The sequence below is a fragment of the Euleptes europaea genome, chromosome 11 (assembly GCF_029931775.1).
Source record: "Euleptes europaea isolate rEulEur1 chromosome 11, rEulEur1.hap1, whole genome shotgun sequence".
NCBI lineage: Eukaryota > Metazoa > Chordata > Lepidosauria > Squamata > Sphaerodactylidae > Euleptes > Euleptes europaea.
Window position 1 is genome coordinate 68,683,605 of NC_079322.1, and position 25,157 is coordinate 68,708,761.

A 25,157-nucleotide genomic window follows, 5' to 3' on the forward strand; every position below is an offset into this window, starting at 1 on the left:
TGCTGCAAAATAACACTCTTGATAATTGGGCGCTGCCCCCCCCCACAATGCTGCCAGAACAAAGGAGCAGCATCCAAGCTATTGTTCTCCAAGCAGAGAAAATAAATCCAAACTACCATTCTTTTATAACTTGTAAATAATACATTCCACAGTGATATGCAATTTAGTCTAAAACAGGTCCTGTGACACAGTTTTCCACATAGAAATGAATGGTTTATACAGGAGATGTTCCCAGTGGGTTGTCCACCAACAGCATATCTGTTGCAACAGTGGCTAAATCTTGGCTCGCAAGCTGTATGCAGCGCTTTCATTTAAAATTGCAGTTTACAAGCCTTCACAACTGCAACTTCTTCAGGGGTGCTCCCTCCCCCTCAAAATGTTGAGAGACCAGGCAGTCTGCTCCTGACACAACCATTCCACCTCACACACTAGGAATCAGGGCAGAACTGGATTTATGGAATGGATGGATGGGAGCAAGAGGGCTTGGAGCAGAGAGGCCCACAAAAATGGGACTGGGACTCGAGGAGGCAGAAGATAAACAGAAAGGGCAGCTTCATGCACCTGGAAGGCTGGACCTGCTTTTAACCTGGGTAGCCAGCACTAATGATGCAGCGATCCTTTCAGCTTGGCCACCTCATAAGCTATGTTTAAAATCTGTTTTACTCAACCATTCACTGCAATAAAAGGATAAACGTGCTGAGAATCCAGTGGTGAAACCAGTGGTGAGAGTTTCCTACAAATAAAAAATGGCCACCACATTTGAGGGGGTCACTCAGGTAATCACTTGGAGGTGCTGGGTAATTGACCAAGCACTGATGTATTTGAGTGCTTATTTGAAATGTTTTAACCCCGTCTTTCCTATTTTAGCCCAAGGCAGCTACGCTGACTAATGCTGTCCTGTCAAACAGCGGCTGCCTTAGATTAGCTAAGCGCAGGCTGATTTAATTATAGCTATTCCAGAACCATCAGCAAAAGGAAAAATGTTTCACCCCTTCTGACTAGGCAGTCTTCAGTGACAGTCGGTCTTTACAGGTTGTGTATCTTGTACCTCTGCCCCTTCTGAAGATTACGGCATGCAGCTCTTCAGTAAATTTAGCCACACCTGATATATACAGTTCATACCGTATTCGCTCTGTGTTCCGTATTTCATTCCAGTTTGTACCTTTTGTGGAATGCTTAGGTAAACCTGGTCTCCGAGCACATCTGGTGTGAGGATTTCCTTGTGCGAAGCTTTTACTTGAAAAACCTGCAAACCAACGAGACTCGAACCGTGACCCAATTCCATTTCCTTACTTGGCATGACCAGAACGTTCCTGGTTCTACAAGGTCCCTCCTGGATTTTCGCAGGTACGGCACGAAGTCTTGATAGCGGAAATAATCTCCAAGGAGAGCAACCACATACCAGAGCAGGGTGTCACTTTTAAAACTGTTGAATTGTGTGTTGGCTGATGAGGCCGTTGTGTCTGGGACTGTTCCTCAAGACCAAACTCCTCGTAGATTCTCCTTTGGTCTATGACGGTATCATGTTATTGGGAGATGACGCCTGTCCCCACCAAATTCAGGTTGGATAGCTGCCTGCGCTGTCATGTTTTAAAACGCCATGCAGGATATAGCCCTGTATTATAACTCAGACCCAAGCAAATGAATCCTTTGAGAGCCGGGCTGCTGCTGCAGAGATGGTAACAGTGGAGCCACAGGCCATCAGGCCAACGTTCAGGGTTCTGTATATATGTACATGATGGCAAGCTGAATTTGTAACGCTGTCATTAATGGACACACCTGGAATCTAAATCAGTCGTTTTGTTTATGTACATGGTGATAAGTACTGACACTGCATAGTGACCAAAGCATATTAGATCTTGATTTGGAGCTACTGCAGGAATTCGCCTTCATATGTCGTGTGCGCACGGAGCCCTCCTCTAAGTCAGTGTAGCTGGAGTGAAGTCCAGCCGTGCGACAGAGAAGCTGTCGCAGGAGCTCCTTGCATGGGATGCATTTTGTGGTGTGTTTGTGTACTTACTAGGTACTCACCCATGGGCTGGGATGCCACATACCTTCATTTCCCCAGGATACAGGTAGACAAGAGTCGTAGTAGGGGTTGAGTTGACCCAGGGGCTGTGCTTATCTAAAGCTCAGGAGCGGCTTCCTGGCATCCTTCGTAAGGACAACTCTCGTTGTTTCCCCATGGTTCGCACTAACTCTGTTGTCCCGCTCTAAAGTCCCTTCACATCAAATAGTGCTTTAATAAACAGTTCAGGGTGATGGCCTAGTAGTCCTCTATATATTCTATCTACCTGTACCGTTGAGGTACATAGTTTTCTTATGTGAGGATATGCTAAACTGTTCTCTAACAGCTCATTGAAACAGTTCACATCAGTTGACTGGAATGTGCCGTCTGCAGTAATCATGCTAGAATTCTTCCAAGTGATTTCATTATTATTTAAAAATGCCTCGTAGAATGTTAAAACTAGCATTTTGTAAATACGTCCTTGATACTTATTTCTCATCAAGGCGCGCACGTTTCAATTAAGGGGACCTGTATATGGCTTGCAACTGAACCTCCAAAAAGTCTTTCAGTTTCTGTTTAAGGATATACCCTGTATAAGTATGCCGGGTTGGATACAAAAGTTCTGTTCCACCAACGGTGGAGGTACAAGAGGGCTTCTTCCACTGTTGGAACAGTGCTTTCTGAACTGTAGAAATCTTCCTCATGTCGGAGGAAGGCCTGGCAATTAGTAGAATGGGACATTAGGATCCTACCCACAGTCTTCGGGTTTATGCACAGGTTACATTTTTTGCGGCACCAGCAGTGAGGTGGTTGCCATCTTTTGCCATGTTCCATTGCCTATTCTCTTCCCTCTCCCCCTCCCAAGTACATCTTTGCTTGCTTCGACTGGGTTATCTTTAGCTGTTGCTTAGGTGCAGAATAAGTAGCGTTGCTACAGCCGCCAGTGGGTACATGCAGTGGTCTCGTTCAGAATTGAATATGTAGTGAAATACCATGGGGAGTAGAAGATCTCAGTGCTGGCATTACTAAAGGCTGGACAAAGTGGTTGGAATGCAGCTGATTCTAAAATTAAAATAAATTTCAGTGTAATCTACAAGTCATTCTATGGATGTGCTTCCTGCCTGAGGCAGACCACCAATGTGTTAGTTCAAGGACAGCTGGCATTTGGTCTTTTCATTCAAAAAGGTATTGACTGGGGTTATTGTTGTTTTTAAAGACACTCTATAAAATAATTTTACGTATCTAATCTCTTTGGGGGGATGGTTGGTGTACTATCCTTCCTATTTACGCAAGCTTTTAAAAGGGATGTTAGTTTTTTCGATTCTGTTAATTTTCGTATCTCCAGTAGTAGTACAGAAGCAACATATTTGGTCATTGGCAAAAGGAATAAATGCTCTGCCTTTGCCAATCCTGATGATTAATGCTTCACAGTTAAAAAAAATTAAACTATCAAAAGTCTGCATAATAAGCACAGAGGTAATTACACTATGCTATGCAGTATGACCCCCATCCTCTAAATGTCCATGTTTTTATGTGTATCCAACATGTTTTTAATATACAAATATATATATTTGTATATGTGTGTATATTTATATACTCACATGCATATAAAGCTGCAAATATACACAACCAACCCTCTATTATAACCAAGGGAAAAAAACCTGGATTCCCCAAATTACCTTGCCCCAGAGTCTGTTGATGGGAATGTTGCATTCTAACTTGAAGCTAAATTGGCAAGACTTAGAAAACTGCGAGCAGAACACTTCCTTTGTGCCTCTGTATCAGGCAGAGCTTCAGATGATATTGTGTTGAGTAGATGAATGGAGCCTAGGGCATTAAAAGCTTTTGTCGGTTCGAAATATTGTGCTCTCAGGTATCAGTTGGTGAATGAAGACAGACTTTTTCTTCTCTCCTTAAGCTTAAAAATAGCCATGCAAAATGCAGCGCTTGAAAGGTGAAACTGCTCCTCCTCCTCAAAACGCTGGTCAGTTTTTGTGGTTCTAGAGTTGCGATTTTATTTTTGAACAATAGACCGAGTCTCTTTAACTCTGGACTAGCTTGTTAGTCATGCACTGATAATGTGTAATTAAATATTTCTTGAGCCTAGAGGGAGCACATTTACACTTAAAAGAGACACCGCGAAGCTAAAAGATAATTAGCATCACATATGAGGGCTTTGCTTAAAATATATATTATGCTATCACTGCTTGCTGTGTGCAATGGCATTTACTAACACTGCTCACTTTAAAAACGGTCAAATTCTTATTTTGCCAGCTAATTAGCGGTTGCCAGTGTCATTTTTGTGATGTTGCAGCTAGTAATATAAGCCCAGTTGCATAGTCACAAAAGTGATCATTGGAAACTGTGACTCTGCTGCAGGGACAATGTGGGAAACCCCTTTTCTGAACCTCTAACGACCTCTGACCTATGCTTGCTGATGGTTTGCATGGTGATTTCTTTTTCGCTCAACGAGCGAAGGGTTGGTTTGTATTACTAATCATTCTTTCCTAGTTAATTCTTCCTCTGTGTGTGTATGTACTGTATGTATGCATTTTATTTGTATATTAAACAATTGGAAGCATTACTTATGATTTTTTTTTGCCCTCGGGCTAAACTTTGAATGAACTAGCACTGCTATGTATTTCTCAAGGTTCCAAAACGATTTCTCCGCGACAATCACTTGTGAAACCCTTTGTCGTTTTCTTGCACTTTCTGAAATATGTGGTGTTTGAGGTGTCTTAATGGGCATCAATAAAAACAGCAGTCAGGATAACATGGCAAACTGCTTGCCTTATAACTACCCCATGTCAGTTTTAGATAAATATATCGAAATATTAGAAATGCAAATATAACAAAAAAATGCCCTCCTCTCCCCAACTAGTCCCCTTAAGAAGCACAGCTGCCCAATTAACACTTTACATCTGCCTGCAGTTACACCAGTGTTCGACTGCTGTTTGTTGCTGTAAACATGTGAAGTGAGTTGGGGAGTCACAAATCCACCAACACGCACAGAGTGGGACAGATCCCAGTGTAGAGCGGCAGCTTGCTGCAGCTCCCTGTTGCGTATTTATTTGTCTTCAGAGTCACACTTTATGTGTTTAACACAGCACACATTGATGTAACTGTAGCGCCACGTGGAGTGTAAATTGGCTTCCACATTGGGTTGACAAGAGCAATTGTTAACAGGTTACCAACTGGAAAATGAGACCTCTTTATCCAGAGTCCTGTTTGTAAGACCAGGTGATGCTATTTAAGCGTAATGGTAACAAGGAAAATATTCGCAAGCAGCTTGGTGCAGGTTTAAAACTGCCCAGTCACAAGCCACAGTTTAGCAATTGGGAGTGCTCAGAGGTCTCATGCATACATCCACCTCTTTGTTCTCATTGACGTTCCCCCCTTGCTGCCAGTTTTAAGGTAGCCATGATTAGTGTTAGGTCTACATCCAATAGTTAAGTGCCAGACCACAGTTATGGTGGTCAGAAGTAAGATGGCTCACTTTGGTTTGGGTTAAATAAGGCAAATGAAAAAGTCATTGGAGTTACAATCCTAACCATATGTTCCCAACACCAAAAGGGAGGTGGGAACATCAGTGCAACAGGAGAGAAAAAGGCGGAGAAAGCATAGAATCATAGAGTTGGAAGGGACCACCAGGGTCATCTAGTCCAACCCCCTGCACAATGCAGGAAATTCACCCCCACACCCCCAGTGACCCCTACTCCATGCCCAGAAGATGGCCAAGATGCCCTCCCTCTCATGATCTGCCTAAGGTCATAGAATCAGCATTGCTGACAGATGGCCATCTAGCCTCAGCTTAAAAACCTCCAGGGAAGGAGAGCTCACCACCTCCCAAGGAAGCCTGTTCCACTGAGGAACCGTTCTAACTGTTAGAAATTTCTTCCTAATGTCTAGACAGAAACTCTTTTGATTTAATTTCAACCCGTTGGTTCTGGCCCAACCTTCTGGGGCAACAGAAAACAACTCGGCACCATCCTCTATGTGACAGCCCTTCAAGTACTTGAAGATGGTTATCATATCACCTCTCAGTCTTCTCCGCTGCAGGCTTAACATACCCAGCTCCTTCAATCTTTCCTCATAGGACTTGTGAGATCACAGCATGTGAGATCACAGGATACTCCTGATCCCCCAAGCCATAATTCAGTAATTGATCAGTGTTATGAGGCAGTATAGGGAAGCTGAGGTGTGTCCGGTGATGAGGGCATTAAAGTAGGCGTTGTCCTGAATCTTGGGCATAGACTGAATGTTCCTGCCTAAGTGCGATGGCTTTGAAAATGGAGGTTCACATCTAAATCCAAGGTATGTTTTGAAGATTATTTACAGTAAGCATTCATATGTTAATAATTATAATAAAGTGCCGTCAAGTCGCAACCGACTTATGGTGGCCCATTATGGGTTTTCATGGCAAGAGATAAGCTGAGTTGGTTTGCCGTTGCCTCCCTTTGCATGGCAACCCTGAATGCCCTTGGTGGTCCCCCATCAAAGCACTAACCATGGCTGACCCTGGTTAGCTTCCAAACTCTGATGAGCTCAGGCTAGTCTAGGCTATTCAGGCTGCTATTTTCACATGTTACAACACAGTAAATTCTTGAAATTCCAAGTGTTGCTTTTTAAAACTGCTGAACTTTGCCACACTTGGATTTAAGGAAAATTAGTGCTATCAATTTCATAAATGTATTTAAGCTTCTTTAAAATTATGGTATAACTGACCAGCAGAAATCACTTAAGAGATCTAGTGAAAACAATTTAGTCCTTGCTTCATATACACCTGGTATTCTTTTCCTCTTTTGAGATAGCTTTGTAGCAACAGGTTTTTTGTAGGGTTTTGTCTTTCCTGTTTAACATATGGTTTATACACTCAACATTTCTCGATGAGTAACTTAGTTCACATTTAAATCCCAACTCTTGAGCATTAACACTTCATTATTATTACTCATTAGATCATATTTTAATGTGCCTAGTAGTTAAGACGTTTACAGTATGATCCTATGCAGAGTTACTACAATCTAAGCCTGTTGATTTTGGTGGGCTTAGACCAGAGTAACTCTACACAGACAATAAACTAACAGTTTTAACGATGTATGTTTCCTCTTAGATGAACATAGCTTTTGTTGCTTGTTATGAAATACATTTACCGTATTTTCCGGCGTACAAGACGACTGGGCGTATAAGACGACCCCCCCATTTTTACAGTTAAAATTTAGAGTTTGGGATTGTCCCGAGTCCGTGGCCTAGGGTCGGCCCTCAGGACTGCGCCCCAACCCCGCGGCCGCCCCCAGACCTCCTGGAGTGGCCCAACCTGAGTCTGCGGCCTGGGGCCAGCCACCGGTCCTCCTGGGGCGGCTCAACCCCCGGGGACATGGACAGAGCGGAGGCGGCTCCCCAGGGAGATTCTCCAGTCCGGCTCGGAATTCAGCATCTGGCGTATAAGACGACCCCCGGCGTATAAGACGACCCCCGGCTTTTGAGAAGATTTTCCTGGGTTAAAAAGTAGTCTTATACGCCAGAAAATACAGTACTTGAAAATAAAAGGCATCAGCCTCAGTAAAAATGCGAAAGTATGCTTAGCAATACAGATGTGGCTGTGTTGGTGTCACAATAAATTTATTTTGTGGTGTACCCACCCCCAAAGTAATCGTAAAACTTTCATCCTTGTGGCATGATTAGCAAGAATTCAGGGGCTCGTGTTACTACTTAGCATTGCTATTTTAACACCCAAAATATCTTCTTAACAGTAGCTAGGCGTATTCATTCTGGGGGAAAAAACATGATGGGTGGGGGTTCACACTGAAGTATTTTTGAACCTCTTGTACACAATCTGTATACGTGCATGAAGTTCTTGAGGGACAGCAAGAAGTGCCCTGATCCAGCCCGGGGCTATATATGCATGGAAAGTAGCTTCCATAAAAACATAAGAAAGGCCATGCCGGATCAGACCAAGTTCCATCAAGTCCAGCAGTCTGTTCACACAGTGGCCAACCAGGGGCCTCTAGGAAGCCCACAAACAAGACAACTGCAGCAGCATCCTGCCCGTGTCCCATAGCACCTAATATAATAGGCATGCTGCTCTGATCCTGGAGAGAATAGGTATGCATCATTACTAGTAGCCATGAATAAATAGCCCTCTCCTCCATGAACATGTCCACTCCCCTCTTAAAGCCTTCCAAGTTGGCAGCCATCACCACATCCTGGGGCAGGCAGTTCCACAATTTAACTGTGTTGTGTGAAGAAATATTTCCTTTTAACTGTTTTGAATCTCTCACCCACATACCTGTCCCAAGCTGCATACAAAAAATGTGTGCCTCAGTTTCCCCTTCCCAAAGCGACAATTCGGAATGCTGCAAAGGTCCTTTTTAAAAAGCTAAATCCCACCCATCAACTGTTGAGGAGCAAATATGGACGCGGGGGAGGAGGTTTGGCTCCACACTCCCCTTTCCCTACTAATTGGTAGGATTGTAAATAAAAGGGGGAGGGAGGCTTCCTCCTGCAAAGTCCTGGCTCCTGTGCCCACGCTGTGTTGGGCAAGGGTCAGGGAGAACATGTTTTCTAGCCAGTGCAGGTTTTTTACAATCACTTGTGCTCCAGATGTGAGAAATGATAGAGGAGCTTTTATTGCCATGTATGGACAACACGAGTACCCCTGAGTATCAGCGTGGGTGTAGAAGTGTTGATATGCAAAGGCCTGCTTGGAATACCCCGGTATGTTGCCATGAACTTTTACAGGGTCTAATATGGTATAAGGGTGTCTGTATGGCTGAACGGAGTGTGGGCTTGTTGGAAATGGAACACGCCAATATTTTGCTAGGGCCACTGTTGTCAACGGCATACCCTAGCCTAGGGCAGAATTCACTAAGCACTGTGCCTTCAGCGAAATCTTTATTTATTCCAATGGATCTTGTGTAGGAGCAGTGTTTGGAGGATATTCACCCGCATTCCTGATGAATTAAGCTCGCCCAGGGTGGATTGTTCTAAAGACTAATAGCATGGGTTGGGTTTTCCAAACATGTCAAACCGTGTTTTTATGGGTGATTTTTAAATATATATTTATTTTTGCCTACTTACTCACCTTGTGAAGTAATGTGTTTCTTAATACCTGTATTTGTTTTATTACAGAAAAGTAAACAAGTGCTACAGGGGTCGTTCTTGTCCAGTAATAGTTCATTGCAGGCAAGTACCATTTTAAAGCTAGCCTCAAAGAGGCTAATAAGGAAACCGTATAACTTGAACCAAAGGTACAACTAATTTTATATATTTATTTGTAGGGTAAACTCCCTCCCCCCCTCCCAAATGTTCTTTGTTGTTCTGGCCAAGCATGCTGCCTTTGCTGCTTCTTAGTGCATGCAGAGATTTTTCACATTTCAGATAGGAAAACTTGATTTCTCCGTGAAGAGTTCTTTTTGTGGCATATGTTGTTCAGAATTGACTTTTTGGATCTCAGAGGTTCTTCAGGCAGATGCTTTCTAGGTAGCCCAAGATTCTCTGCAAAGAAAGAAAGAAAGAACCAACCATCCTTCCCTTCAGCTCTGTTAGGGCTAATTGACTTAAAGAGCCCTCAAACAATTTTTTTCATATCATATGGAACTTTTCCTAATTGACCATGCATTATTACTTGCAGATATTTTTTTTAACAATTCGTGCACACAAATCATTTTTTGCCCCATAAGAGAGTGATATGGTGTTAGAGGCTAAGGATGAGGGGAGTTTCTTTATTTTGTTTATGGGCTGGGGCAAAGCCACTTATGTAGCCCTATAGCTTGAACCAGAAATGATGTACATCTCCACCCCCCATTCCACCCCCCAGCATTCTGGCACTTGAACATGTCACAGATGTAAGCACTTCTATAGTGAATGAGTTGAGAAATTGCTTCTATTGGTGAAGCCTTAGGATTCTCTGGTTATGTCAGTTTCAAGACTCACTTGGGTTTGAGCAACATTTGGAGAATTATGCTGTTTCAAGACTGCAATAAAACTAATGATTGAATTTCCTCCCCTGTGACTCAGTTTATTTTACTGTAACTTGGGGAGAGAAGGATGGTCTCTTATGTAAATTATAATGTATACATCACATTTTTTGAAGAAGAAAAAACCTTCTGTTTTTCCCCCCCATTGACATTTATTCTCTTCAACCCACCCAGGGATTTGGTGGCATCATTAATTCTGTGGGTTTAAAATGTTATCTAGTAAGTTATTCCCCCCAAAAAAACAAATTTTAGTCAAAACTATTGTAGCACTATAATGGCTCCTTCCCCTGCCAGCTCATCAGTAACTTCTCTCGATGAAGGAAATTATCAAAAGAAAACGGCTTCAAGCTATCTCTTTTCCTTATTTGTGAATTGTTACAAATAGACCCCTTTAAAAACCAGAGGAAAGGGCAAGAAAAATTGATTGCTTAAAGTCTTACGTTTTTCTAGCGACGGACATCCAAAAAATCACATTGCCAACAATAAGCAGGTCTCTGACGGCAATGCAACCTGCGTTCAGACGAGAGGGATATTGGCTTCCTCAGGGTGCTCAGTCACGGATCCAAATTTCTTGCGTGTGCATGTTTATAAAAGTAGTGCCTTCAGAAGATTAAAAACATCTCTCGGATGCTGCATGAATTCCCCCCCTCATTGTAACAGTGTCTGTATTAAGGTGAAAACCGGAAAAAAAACCAGTTGGCAGTGTTTGGGGTTTTTTCCGGGCCCAAGTGGTTAGTATCCTTATGAAGTAATACAATCCTTAAATAACAAGAGATTTTTCGCAGCGTGAGGAGAGGCAGGTGATCGAAAGGTCAGCAGGCAAAGCCATGGCCGTTCCGGAGAGCTCAAACACAAGGAAAAGCAGCCATTTGGGAAAGATGCGGGGCTGGTTGATCACCACTTGAGCTTGATTAGAAAAAAAATTGGGCTTCAGAAATCTAGCATTTTTAATTTCATCACTGTTTAAAAATACTAGTTGGGGGATTTGTGTGCAAAATAAGCACACTGATGCCTTTAAAGAAGCAAATGTCTCTTGCAAAGCTGTACAGTTCATATACAAAAAATAACTGCTAATCTTGTACAGATAATGAAATATTTCTTTCCTTCTCCCCATGTGCAGCTATATATCTTTTTCTTCTGCTTCTCTCCACCTTACCTTAGTATCCCTCCTCCCCATGTTATGCTTCCAATATAACATCAACAGTAACTGCTTTTCTTCTGAATTATTGTGCACAGGCATTGATCAGGATTTTCTTCCCTCCCCTCCCTGTCTGTTTATAGCGACTGCGCAGGAAGAAGTGGAACCTACATCCTAATTGACATGGTTCTCAATAAAATGGCCAAAGGTGAGAATCAAAAGGGTTTGCTGCTTTTGAGTTTGGAGATGTGGCGGCGTTGTCATGGCAACGTAGGCGCTGTATTCACAGAAGGGTCTCAAATAGATTAGAGGCAAATTTTACCCTTGCCTGAATGTTCTTTAGATTTTTTTTTAAAAAATATCCACGGTGATTAAAAATGAAGGAAAATTGCAACTCCCCTAAAAGCTGTGCATGAATGGGTCTTACACAAGCATAGCTAGAAATTTACCATTTACAATAACTTTTATTGGCAGAAAGGTTCTGAAGTAAAGACCACAAATTTGTTGCCTAAATCGGAAGGTATTCAACTCTCCGTGTGTCGTGCAGCAGGTTGGCGTTCCCCTCATAATTGGCATACAGGCACTTCTCTGGCTTGAAGAGGGATAGAAATCAGAAATGAACAAGAAGAACTCCACATCTTGAGTCTCTGAAACGCTTTCACAGTACACTCTGGCCATATTTCTCCAGCTTCTTTCTACTTCGCCCCCTTCTCTATTTACATGAGGTGTTTGCTTGAGTGGTGACCCATCACAGTATTTGCTTGAAATAAGCACTAAACCCTATCAAATAGGTCGCAGGAGTTTCTTTCTCACAGCAAAACACTATGAGAGATACCACTCTTTCCCTGGCTTTACTCCTATGTGCTTTAAAAGTAGGTAAAAAAGGTAAAGGTAGTTCCCTGTGCAAGCACCGGGTCACTATTGACCCATGGGGTGACATCACATCCTGATACTTACTAGGCAGACTATGTTTGCAGGGTGGTTTGCCATTGCCTTCCCCGGTCATCTACACTTTACCCCTCATTTTACTGACCTTGGAAGGATGGAAGGCTGAGTCAACCTTGAGCGGGCTACCTGAAACTGTTTTGCGGATCCAGGCCAATAGGGGTCCCAGGGCCTGTCTGCGCTTACCTGATGAATGGGACCTCCGCCCCCCAGGGGGGGGACTGCACTACTTCTAACCCTTTCTGGAATAAGAAATATGACGCAACACTTGTATGGAATAAAACAGGCCACAACTTTTAATACATACATCAAAAACATACATCGTTAGGCATTGGCAAGCATGGAGGCAGAATCCTGACATCAGGTGACCCGCTGCCAGCTGATGTATCCTGTGCCCAGCCCATGCTGGGTACAGCCTGAGATGGCAGATCCAGGATCCACATGGACGGCAGCCACTGTGTGGTCCACTGCCACTTGGGAGGAGGCAGGCCGCCCTGACTGCCCCACTGGGCATGTCAACCCACAGGCCTCCCCCCAAAAAAAACCCTTATTGGGATCCCCAGCCCGGGAAAAGGGGGCTCGCAGGCCGGCTTTTCCCCAAACAGGATTCTGGCCCCATGCCCAAAACCGCCAACCCCCGACAGTTGTGACAGATAATCATGGTAAAGTAACCCTTAATAAAACAACCTTAAACCCCAACCAACGTAACAAAACACCCATCGAGAACAGCCCGTATGTCCCTGAAACCACAGTGAACAACAGTACACAACATGCCATCAAACTACTAAACACTACATACCACAGCAGCCTAGCCATAGCTAAGAAAAGGGGGAGGGTGGGCGGGACAAAGCAGGCTGGAAACAGGGCCGGCCACGAGCGGCTCCTCCCCTTAAATACCCGGCCAGCGGACCAGACTGAACACCTCTGGTCAGCTAGTGCTGGCCGTGACGGAGGGGCAGGAGAGCAGGGCCTAGATTGGCCCCTTAAAAAACACACACACACACAAAAAAAACAGGCAGGATGAGGGAAAGGCTCGCGGCGGCGGGACATGCGGTCGCCTCCATCCAGTTCCCCACCACCACCACCACGAGGTCCAAGAGCGGCACCGAGCCGCCCCCCTGCGCCTCTGACCGCCCGCCAGAAGGAGTTGCCCCCCCACCAGCCGTCGGGAGGGGAGCGCGGGCCACCCGTCACTCCCCACCCCACCCCCGCGGTTGAACGGCCAGCCGGGCCCTGCCACCCTGTGCGGCTCTGCAAACAACGGACCCCCCGAAAGTAGGGGTCCTCTGCTTCCGTCAGGTCGTGAGCAGAGCTTTTGACTTCAGTACTGCAGCTTACCACTGTGTGCCAGGGGGTTCCTCTCCTTCTAAGTAGACACTTAGAAATTATACATGTGAAACTATTTATGCATTTATAATATTTATAACCTGCCTTTCTACCCAGTCATGGCCACAAGGCAGCTAACAATTTGAGCAAACATAATAAAATACATCATCAACACAGTTAACGTCAGAGCTACAAACCATATATAAACCCCTAAATAGCAAATTAAAATACAAGGCAGGACAACGGGATCACCGAGGGAATGCCAGGCAGGGGGTGGGAAAAGTTGTCACCCAATGGGCAGAAGAAATCAGTAGGAGGGGACAGATAAATATCCCTGGGAGGGAATTCCATAATTTTGGTGCCACTTCTGAGAAGACCATTACTTGCGATGCCACTCAGAAAGCAGACGTAACCGAAGCAGGGCCTCAAGACTACAGTGTTTTTGTCATCACTTTACCTGTTTGCCAGGAAAAGCATTACCTTCTTAATTTTTGCTGGGTTACTCTTGGAACAAAAACAGCAATACCAGGCTAAAGAATGGAACAATATGTAATGAAATAGACAAGCAACATACATGAAATACTACAATGAATAGCAATCTATATAGTGTCTAAGCACATATGTAAACAAACATTACAGTCCAACCCCACATGGGGGTAAATAAGACCGAGAAATCCAACAAGACGTGAAGAATACTGGTGGTCAGTTAAGTGAGGATGCTGAACAATGATCCAAAAGAGATCAAAGAAGGAGACGGTCGTTCCGGATACAAATTAGTGGTCCGTTTCTGCCAAAGGCTTCATCAGTTTACATATGTGTATGTAAACTGACACTATATAGATTGCTATACATTGTAGTATTTCGTGTATGTTTCTTGTCTATTTCATTACATATTGTTCCATTCTTTAGCCTAGTGTTGTTGTTGTTGTTCAAACGTTGCTTTTTACAACACTATTTATCATTTTTGACGGGTTTCTGTTAGACACAGGAGCAGGGAGATCACGTATGAATATTCAGCAGCTGGGCTTGTGCATTAGAGACCATCGGTTTGCATTGCCCAACTAAATCAGGCCTCTGGGTGATATTGTCCAGCATGCCCAGTTGCCAAGCCAGGAGGCAGAAATAGGGATATGGATGGAGCAGCCTCTGGGTGGAGGGGTTTGACAGTGGATTGGGATTTGGTGGCAGGTGGGGCCCTTCACCCCACACCCCATCCCTTGCTGAGGTGGTCCTCCAGCAAGACTAGTTGCTGACCTGACCAGGGTTCTGCATTGTTTTAAAGGGGCTCTGAGTGAAAGCTGGACATGGAAGAAAGCTGATGGGAAGAAAGTAGATTCTTTTGAAATGTGGGGTTGGAGGAGAGTGTTAAGGATACCGGGGATGGCCAAAAGAACAAATCAGTGGGTTATAGATCAAATCAAGCCTGAACTGACCCTAGAAGCTAAAATGACTAAACTGAGGCTATTTTGATCACAATATGAGAAGACAAGAGTCACTGGAGAAGACAATCATGATAGGAAAAATTGAGGGCAGCATGAAAAGAGGAAGACCCAACAAGAGATGGATTGACTCTATAAAGGAAGCCACAGCCCTCAATTTGCAAGATCTGAGCAAGGCTGTCAAAGATAGAACATTTTGGAGGACATTGATTCATAGGGTCGCCATGAGTCAGAAGCGACTTGATAGCACACACACACAGAGTTTTAGATACTGTGCTTTTCTATACAAATTTAAATACGAGTCTAAATAAGGCAGAAAAAAACTTAAAATATGTTTGGGAGAAACGTCAAATAGTTGCTTAAGATGGTTATACTCTAGATTTTTCTGCCACTTTCAGAGGGTATTACCATGGCCTGAAGAAGTAAACCCACTCCTTACCATTTTATTTTGATGTCAGTCACAGTCCTCAGATATTTTCCCGGATTTTTCGGTATCAGAAGAACAGGCTTCCATGGAAACTGCACCATCATCCATGACTCCGTTCCATTCTAGGAAGATGTGGCCAGCATGGTGTAGCAGTTAAGAGTGGTGGTTTGGAGCAGTGGACTCTGATCTGGAGAACGGTTTGATTCCCCAATCCTCCACATGAGCGGCGGAGGCTAATCTGGTGAACTGGATTGTTTCCACACTCCTATACACGAAGCCAGCTGGGTGACCTTGAGCAAGTCACAGCTCTGTTAGAGTTCTCTCAGCCCCACCTACCTCACAGGGTGTCTGTTGTGGGGAGGGGAAGGGAACGTGATTGTAAGCCAGTTTGAGTCTCCTTTAACTGGTAGAGAAAGTCGGCATATAAAAACCAACTCTTCTTCTTCTACATTGCCTTCCTACTCTAGGATGGGCTTCACAAAAGAGTAGTTCTGCATATCCGAGGGTGTCTTTGGATTGAGTTTCTCAAAAAGCAGTTCTGTGTGCTATACAGCAAACTACTTTTGAAGCTGAGAGGACTTTCAGAAGCAGTTTGTGGTATGGAGCAGGTACTTAAGAACATAAGAAAAGCCATGCTGGATCAGACAGTGATCCAACCAGGTGATGCAACCAGATCACACAGTGAGCCAACCAGGTGCCGCTAGGAAGCCCACAAACAAGATGACTGTAGCAGCATTATCCTACCTGTGTTCCACAGCAACTTTGATGATCAAAGGGGTGGGGTGGGGAAACTTCCAATGGGCATTCTTGGGAATACCTAAAATAGTTCTTTGGATTGCAGCCCTAGCCAGGGAGATAGGTTACTTTAGCCACCTCTTTCAGTTATTGCTTTTGGAATTCTTAAGCATTCCATTGGCCTTAGAGTATTTAATATCATTGTCTATTACATATTTCTTGGTCATTCTCAGCTCAGGTAAGCCACTCATGTGAAAGAAGGGGATACCACAGCAAAGGATAACTCCAGGTATGCCACTTGAAAAAAACAGAAATAAAATTTCTTTCTGGATTGTACTGCTCTCAGGATAACGGATTCTTATAACGTTTGTACTGAATTTCAGTAGTATCAAAGCGTAAACACTGATGGATGAACCCAGTGCTTGCATGTTATCTATATAACGGTCATGGATTTTGAGAGGACTGCCATTTGCTTTCCTCCCAAGCATATGTAGGAATTAGCAGAACTGATTCTATTAAAAATTCAGTAGTGTGCTTTCACCTGTGGTCAGAATTGCAGCAAATATTAATATCACTGGTAGCTGCTCTAGTATATGTTGATATCAAGATACCTTACTTAAACTAATAAATATAAGCTGTTAACAAACTGGGGGCCCTAACAGGAATCGGGGAGGGGTAATAATCTGGAAATTTGAGGGTCAAGCAAAGAAACTAGCCAAACCATATTACTTTAAATGTAAATACAGCTTTCTTCCTTAACATTTCCTCTCCATAGCCTCAGTGCTAAATAGAAATTACTTTTTTTCCCGTTAGCCAGTCCTGTCTCCTTTTTTGCACATCCTTAACTCTAGGCATTGAGGGACAGAGAATGAGAGTGAATCAGTGTTTGGCTCTCATGGCCCTTTCTTGCATGGCTAGAGTAGTGCCGACTGCCACTTTGGAGTCAGGAAGCAATTTTCCTCCAGGCCAGATTGGCCAGGGATCCTGGAGGGTTTTTTGCCACCTTCTGGGCATGGAGTGGGGGTCACTGGGGATGTCTGGGGGGGAGGTAGTTGTGAATTTCCTGCATTGTTCAGGGGGTTGGACTAGATGATCCTGGTAGTCCCTTCCAACTCTTTGATTCTATGATTCCAAAGAGATTGGTCGGTTGTTATAGGGGAGGAAACCACTTGCTATGGAGTTCCAAACCAAGGTTGCAGGAATGAGAGATGAGAAAGGAGCTGTCTCTAAAGTTTGAGCTGGGTTTTGCAATAGCAGTTGATCATCAGTTCCCTGTCTCTCAGTACTGGTATCATTTGCCACACCCTCTTTCATTTGCCACACCCTCTTTCTTTTTCTGTTTATTCCCCCCCCCCTTTTGGAAGGCTGTATGTCAACACTGATTGATAAGGAGAGTGACAATAACCAGATTATTACTCTAACAAATTGAGGCAGGCTGAAGGGTCTCATCAGAGGAGCCATTCCATTCAGTAGGCCATCCAGCTAGCATTCAGCCTATTGTGAAGTCCGTAAGTCCCATTGATTTCCAAATAATTCTGATTGGGCAGTATGTAGTCTTCAAAATTTAGAACAAAACACAGTGTGGTACATTTTCCTGTCCCCCAGTTGCAGAGGCCATTCAGCTCTGTCAATTCTTTGTTTTCATGACAGCCAAGAGGGACTTTCTATTTGTCCCAGAGTCTGGCGCATTTGATATTTCAGCCATTGTTCTGCATTGAAACCTGTACAATTAACAGAAGAAGAAGAGTTGGTTTTTATACCCCACTTTTCTCTACCATAAGGAATCTAAGAGTGACTTATAATAGCCTTCCCCTCCCCACAACAGGCACCTTGTGAGTTAGGTGGGGCTGAGAGAGTTCTGAGAGAACTGTGACTAGCCCAAGGTCACCCAGCAGGCTGCATGTGGAGGAGTGGGGAATCAAACCTGCTCTTTTCACACAGTGGTAAGTGGAGGGTCTAAAGGACAGATGGGTCCTAAAAGAGAGCCTGAGCCAGTGTGGTGCTGTGGATGGACTGGGATCTGAAGGACCCTTGGTTAAATCCCCACTCGATTATGAAACTTGCTGGGGGCACATGGACCAGTCCTTTTTTCTCAGGCTAATCTCCATCACAGGTTTGTTGAGAGGATAAAACAGAGGAGGGGGGAATAATGCACATCGCTCAATACTACTCGAAGAAGGGCAGGATAAAAATGAACTAAATAAATCAATTACTTTTTAAAACGGCACCCCACTTGAGAACAGCATGTCTGTGAAGAACTGTGTTATAAACATTCTCCATTTAATTGCATGTTCTGCTTTGCATTTAAAATCCTGGGCTAAAATTTCCTCCTCTTGCTACGAGCCTTGTTCAATATGGTATACTTCGGGTGGGAGGGAATTGCTTAACAGTGAGGAGCTGGAACATTGCTGCTTACATCCTCTTTTGTTTGCCTGTGCGCTTAATATTTTTGAGTGGGACTGCCTTGATTCTGTCCAAATGGAATAGGGTAAAGTGATGGTTTGAATGGAGTAGAGATGTGAGCTACTCCAGATCAATCAATATGGCATACAAGGGAGTGGGTCGGTCTCTCTCTCTCTCTCTCTCTCTCTCTCTCTCTCTCTCTCTCTCTCTCTCTCTCTCTCTCTCTCTCTCTCTCTCTCTCTCTCTCTCTCTCTCTCTCTCTCTCTCTCTCTCTCTCTCTCTCTCTCCCCCCCCCCACACACACACACACACACACACTGTGTATAATATAGTGTGACAAGGGCCTATCGCATAAATTGACTCTTTGTTCTTGGATTCTCTGGAGTAAGTAGCTGCCACCACCACCTGTTCCATACTTTCTACTCACCATCTAGTTTCCAGTCTTTAACCACCATGATTCAAATTACATGGTACAAGCCTTACTGACTTGCCTTAGGCATTCTTTATTATGTAAACCTATGTAGTGACCAACCAGCTGGGAATGAAAACCTGGGGGACTTACTGCTTTTATTAATACGAGGGGAAGGGTTTTTCCAGCGTTCCACTGGTACAACCTATAGTATTATGCTCCCAATAAATGGTTTCTGTTCACAAATATAACTTCACCGCTATTATACATATCATTAACATGGTAAAAAAAAGTCTGATCCAGTGTTAGAAGTGCTCATGGAACAATTTGTCTCTCCTCTGCGCTCTCAAATCCACCCCAGCTAACTAATAACACATCTGTTTGAAATAGGGTAAGGTCTTCTCTAAATTTATTCAGCAGTAAGCTTTCTGTATTATGAAACCACTTGTGTTTCAGTGTTCACGATGGTAAAATCTCCTTGTGGAACCAACAGCCAAGTTGATTTTATTATTTATTTCTGAGTAATTAGGAAGGTTTTTTTCTCTTACAGCTCTTACAATCACACCATAAAGAGTTTTTTTAGGTGGAGCTATGTACTAGCTTCTGTTGCATGAAAGTGCCCCTCAGAATGTGCCTCATGTCATGAGAGATTCTACACAGTGCAAAATGGTGCATAGCTTGGCACCCAAAAGGTCGATGCAATAGTACACAGCATATGTATTGCAATCTTTAAAGTGCTTTTGTCTTTATTACCAGCAATACTACTGTTTGGGGGGGGCATGGCTCAGTGTGAGGGGAGAGCTCATGCTTTGCATACAGAAGGTCCCAGGTTCTGCTCTTGGCATCTCCAGTTGAAGGATCTCAGATAGCAGATGCTGGGAAGGACCTTTCTCAGTCTGAGACCTTGCAGAGCTGCTGCCAGTCAGGGTAGGCAATGCTGACCTAGATATTTAGAATTGGAAAGAATCTTACAGGCCATCTGGTCAGTGTAGAGATTCCAACTGTTCAGCCTGTGCTTGAAGATCTCTAGTGGGAGGAGAGCCCACCTGCCTCTTAGCTAATTGGTTCCTTACCAATTTCATTACCATTTCTCCATCGGTCTAACATGGTCTATGTCAGCTTCATGTGTTCATATATACTTGGTAGCTGGAATTCACTGTTCTATGAGATGATATTTATTCATTACAACATTTATATTCCACCTTTCCTTTTGGTTCAGGAATAGGAGGTGTAGTTTCACACCGGTTGTCTTCTCACAATCACTTGATGTGGTTACCACATAATAATAATAATAATACTTTTATTTATAGCCATTGGCCAGCATAGTTACCACATAATATTCCATCTCCTGTGTCAAATCCCATCAAAGTGGTTAATGGACAATATCTCCTTTCCCCCATGTTTTATGTACTCTGCATGTACGCTCTCAGATCTGACAAGGTCCACCCTTTGACCCACCAAGCCACAACCCTCGAATTACCCCAGGTACTCAAATATATTGGGTTTCTCTGTTTAGGTAAAGGGCGTGCTCCTGTTTGAGAACTGGAGGGGAAGTAGCATACAAGCAGCCCACAAAACATGGTAGTCACCGTAAAATAAGGTTTCTTGTCTGCCTGTATTCTCCGTGGACTATGTTTTAACTGTTTTTCTCATCTTTAAAGTTCATTGAGAGTCCTCTTGCATTCATTCAAAGGGCATTCCAGTGACTTTGAAAATGCAAATTTCAAGCGGCATTTTGATAGATCTAAATAAAAGATGTGGGTGGGGGCAAATACAGATATGCCACATTTGAGCTCATTTCAGTCTTCAGCAAGAAGAGGCTGCGATGAAAGCCAGTCTGGACGATACATACAATTTTCATGCACAGAGAAGTAAACACAGAGTATTTTCTAGCTTCATGCTTTCAGCCACTTAAGAGAAGGATTGACTTTGTTGCAAAAGAATGCCATTTATTGACTCCATTGTACCATGTAATGTCAAATTCCATTTTAAGTGTGGGCTTAGTGTTCCACAGTGCGAGGCAAGTCATGTGAAACAGGCCAAAGAAAAGAATTGCGGGGTTTTTTTTTAAAAGATTGGTCAGCCCCATTTTGTTCTTGACCTGCTCCCCTCTGCCGTTGGGGGGTTGGGGGTGCAATTTGAAATCTCTGACCTGGCGCTTAAACGGAAGGATCAAAGGGCAGAGCAGGCATCTCGGCCCTGCTGAGGTGGGCCTTTCCCAGGCTGTCACACTGTGAGGCAGCCAAAGGTTTTGTTCTGACAGGAATCTGGGCCCGGTCTGTGAGGCCTCGGCCCCCTTTGTCTGGCCTGAGAAGGTTGAGGCCCAGGTTGAGGATCCAGCGCTCATCAAGCGATCAAAGGCCTGCAGTACAGGACATGAAATCTTTCTTTCCATTTCCTTTTCTTAAAGAATGAATTGCGCCAAAGTACCAAAGAATGCCTTTGCCAGCGCTTTTCTGGGGGTGCCCGCGCTAACTTTAGAGTCCTTCAGTTCTAAGCATAAAAATGTAAGTGCACTTTTAATTCCCGGCCCAGCTGCAAGGACAGCATCTGCTGACATGTTTTATAAAAAGGCTTTTAAGGATTAAGGCGTTCGTTGTTGTTGTTTTTTAAAGGACTTTTAAGAATAAACTTAGAATAATTTGAGTTCTTGTCCCACTCTCTGGTTTATTAGAAAGCGGACAACAATGCATTTTTAAATCAAAGTAAATAGGGGACCACTTAGTTTTAGCAGTGAGAGAGTAGAATGTGATCAATACAATGCTTTGGCTGTGCAGGGTCACTTTAAATAGTACACGGTTAGGCGAAAGGACTCCTTTTTCACATAATGATGTACTTTTCTACATTTGAAATGCTTTCTCCGAGCTGGCTGCCATGGAAATAAGTATGGATGCCTTTTGTTTTTTGCAGAGTATGCCACCGTTCATGCCTTTCATTTGTTTCAAAAGAATGATGCAAGAATTTCACATTCAGTAGAATTTTTGGTGTTTTTTTTTTACAGTTACTACAATTAACGTTGCACATCCAATTATTCTGTTGAACAAATGGTTCAGTTTCATTTCTTTTTTGGTTTACATAGGGTCATATTTGTCTCTAATGTTAAGCATTGAGGGTATTTTGTGTTGTGTTTGAAAAAAGGCAACAGTACATTCATAGATCTCCGGATGGCCAGAGGAGTGTAGTGTTGAATACACATGCTCTCTCTAGACTCTTACTTTTCTTTGTCACTCAAAGCACTGCAGACTGTCTCTGTGGAGTGCTGGGGCTTCTAAATAACATCATGAAGAACTTCCTGCAGGCTCTGAATGTGTGAGAGTGACTTTGGGGATTCATTCGTATGGACAATAGTATTCTTTTTGTTTACAAACACTACAGCCCGTTCCTGGTGTTAAGTTGCATTTAGTTCAGAGCGCTGTTCTCAGCCACAGTAACTGCATCAGTGTTTTCTATATTGGACAAAATAAATGTCTTGCTACCAAATTTCCATTCTAGCTTCTTCCTTCTGTGGCTGAAAACAGCCATAGGGAGAGCACAATTCACATAGTTTGTGAAATCCCCATGGCAATGAACAGGGGTTGCATGAGCATAGATATAAGATTTGCATTAAATCTGGCCTGCAGCTAGAATACTGGAATGGACAGTGGAATGATGTGAGGCTTGTGCTTCCTACCTCCCAATGCTATCATCTTCTCCTTCCCAGGATACCTGTGTGGTGCGACTTCACTCTGTTCCTTTAAATCTCTCTTCAAAAGCTACCTTTTCCACAGAGCTTTTGATGCTAGACCTTAATCCTCATCCCCAGCTGAAAGGAAGCCAAAGTGTGTGCAAAGGCATTTGCACATATTTCTCCCTTGTTGTCTGCCACACTATTGATCCTCTGAGCAAAGGCTTGGACTTTTGCTTGTGTTGTGTGGTACGGTGCCGCATACACTGACAGCACTACATTAATACAAACATAATAGAGCTGAACTCCTGTGCCAAGAATGAAATTCTGTGCAACCATTTTTTTTACGGTGCACATTTGTTTTCTTAATCCATCCTGTTTAATCTTCGTTTTGAAAGAGCAGTACTGAAAAGCCAGATTCTCAGTTTCCTGATCCAGTTCTTCTTTGTGTGCATGCTGGTTTTGTCCCATGTGTGGTGGCCTGGGTTATGAATCAGTAATATTGATGCTGAAATTCTATTAATTTGCACAGTGGTTGAAACCTTGAATAACATTTGGGGCTTCTATTGATGTAACTTTGCTTTTTAAGACCCCGTTTCCTGCCTGAAGATAAACATCCATATAGACTTTGTCTTACTGCTGTACTTCACAGTGTAGTTTTAAGGGGGGAAATGTGCAGTGGTATTGATCTAATATTTCACAGGGATGGCACAGACATAATTACAGAAAAGTATGAGAGGAAGGGGGGAAATCTGGTGTGTTTAAGAAGTAGCTGTCTTGCCTTCTAGGTTTTGATTTTTATTGAATTCCTAAGACTTGATCTTTGTAGCTCATTAGTCCCAGTCGGTTATCCAGTGGAAAAATCTGAAATGAGTGCGAGCAGCATGCATTTAGCTTTCACATTTAGACATTTTTTATTCAAGTTGATTTTTAAAGCCTCTTGAGTAAAGGCATTTTAGATTTTCTGAAATATTAGATTTTTTTTTCATTTACACTGAAACAGATACATTTATGAGGTCATTTTGCCAATGAGCTGCATTTCATGTAATGTCAACTGGTGGCGAGTTAGCCAGCATGGTGTAGTGGTTAAGAATGACGGACTCTAATCTGGAGAACTGGGTTTGATTCCTCTCTCCTCCATATGAGTGGTGGACTCTGATCTGGAGAGGCAAGTTTGATTCCCCCCTCCTCCACATGAAGCCTGCTGGGTGACCTTGGGCTAGTCACAGTTCTCTCCGAAAGCTCTCAGCCCTACCTACCTCACAAGGTGTCTGTTGTGGGCGGGGGGAGGTAAGGTGATTGTAAGCTGCTTGGAGACTCAATGTAGAGAAAAATGGGGTATCAAAACCAACTCTTCTTCTTTAACACAATTGTGCAATTGAGTGTTCCAAGTTTTCCCACCAGATAACTGGCTACAGCAAAAATCGCATCTAAAGGCCTGATTTGGATACAAATAATGAAGTAACAAGCTGGTTTTAGACATAAATGATACATCCTGTAATGGCAGGGGCACGTTTTCCATTTAAAAGAAACGACTGTTTCAATAGTTTTAAAACATGCCTTTAGAAAATCCATTATGTGAGATCTTCACATGATAATGTGTCAGATGGACTACTGTATAGTATGAAGAAGAAGAAGAGTTGGTTTTAATATGCCGACTTTCTCTACCACTTAAGGAAGAATCAAACTAGCTTACAGTCCCCTTCCCCTCCCCACAACAGACACCCTGTGAGGTAGGTGGGGCTGAGAGAGCTCCAAGAGAGCTGTGGCTGGCCCAAGGTCATCCAGCTGGCTTCATGTGTAGGAGTGGGGAAACAAAACCAGTTCACCAGTTTAGCCTCCACCGCTCATGAGGAAAAGTGGGGAATCAAACCCGGTTCTCCAGATCAGAGTCCACCTCTCCAAACCATTGCTCTTAACCACTACACTACACTCTCTATTATTATATGTTAATAATAAACTGGCAAGATGCTCCCTAAAGTTAAGAATGGTAGATTCGAGTCCAGCAGCATCTTAAGAGGCCAATAAGATTTTTGGGATATGTGGTTTTGAAAGTCAAAACTCCCTTCGTCAGAGTGTCGAAAGTTCATGTCCCGAAAGTCTTGTCGGTCTCAAAGGTGTTGCTCTTCTGCTGTGGACCAGCGCAGCTATCCTCTGAAACAAAATCAGGATTGTTTCAGCTCTGCACCATGGCCTAGAGGGCTGTTGTTCATTCAGAATTTTCAGACATACAAATGGCAGGGAAAGGGAGACGATTGGCTTACTGGTTACTAATGTCGTAATGACCCGGTTTTTCTGTTCCAATAATGGTCGGGCATAGAAGGCGCCTTCCCAACTGAAAAGGTCCAGATTCCTCTTGCACAGCTCATTGCCATGTCATCCAACTCTGCTTTGACAGTCTCTCTCCTGCTGAGTGCGGTTGGTGATTTCAGAAGGCGGAGGTAGACAGGACACTCATGGGGTAGTGACTGAGATCTGGATTTAAATCTCCACTTTACTGTGGTACTCACTGGGTAACATTTGGTCAGCCACATACAGAGCCTAATCCACCTAACAGGATGGTTGTGAGGATAAGAACATAAGAAAAGGCCGTGCTGGATCAGACTAAAGCCCATCAAGTCCAGCAGTCTGTTCACACAGTCGCCAACCAGGTGCCTCTAGGAAGCCCACAAACAAGACACCTGCAG

The 25,157-nt window shown here is 43.5% G+C and overlaps 1 protein-coding gene across 1 annotated transcript in view; it reads left to right on the plus strand.

Moving 5' to 3' along the window:
• Positions 1-25,157, plus strand: part of PTPRN2 (protein tyrosine phosphatase receptor type N2) — a 674,076-nt gene that overhangs the window by 630,991 nt on the left and 17,928 nt on the right. Inside the window, exons 19-21 of the mRNA XM_056857125.1 lie at positions 1,181-1,347; positions 9,137-9,190; positions 11,266-11,330. Of these exons, the coding sequence (XP_056713103.1) occupies positions 1,181-1,347; positions 9,137-9,190; positions 11,266-11,330 (286 nt within the window). The remainder of the gene's footprint in view (positions 1-1,180; positions 1,348-9,136; positions 9,191-11,265; positions 11,331-25,157) is intronic.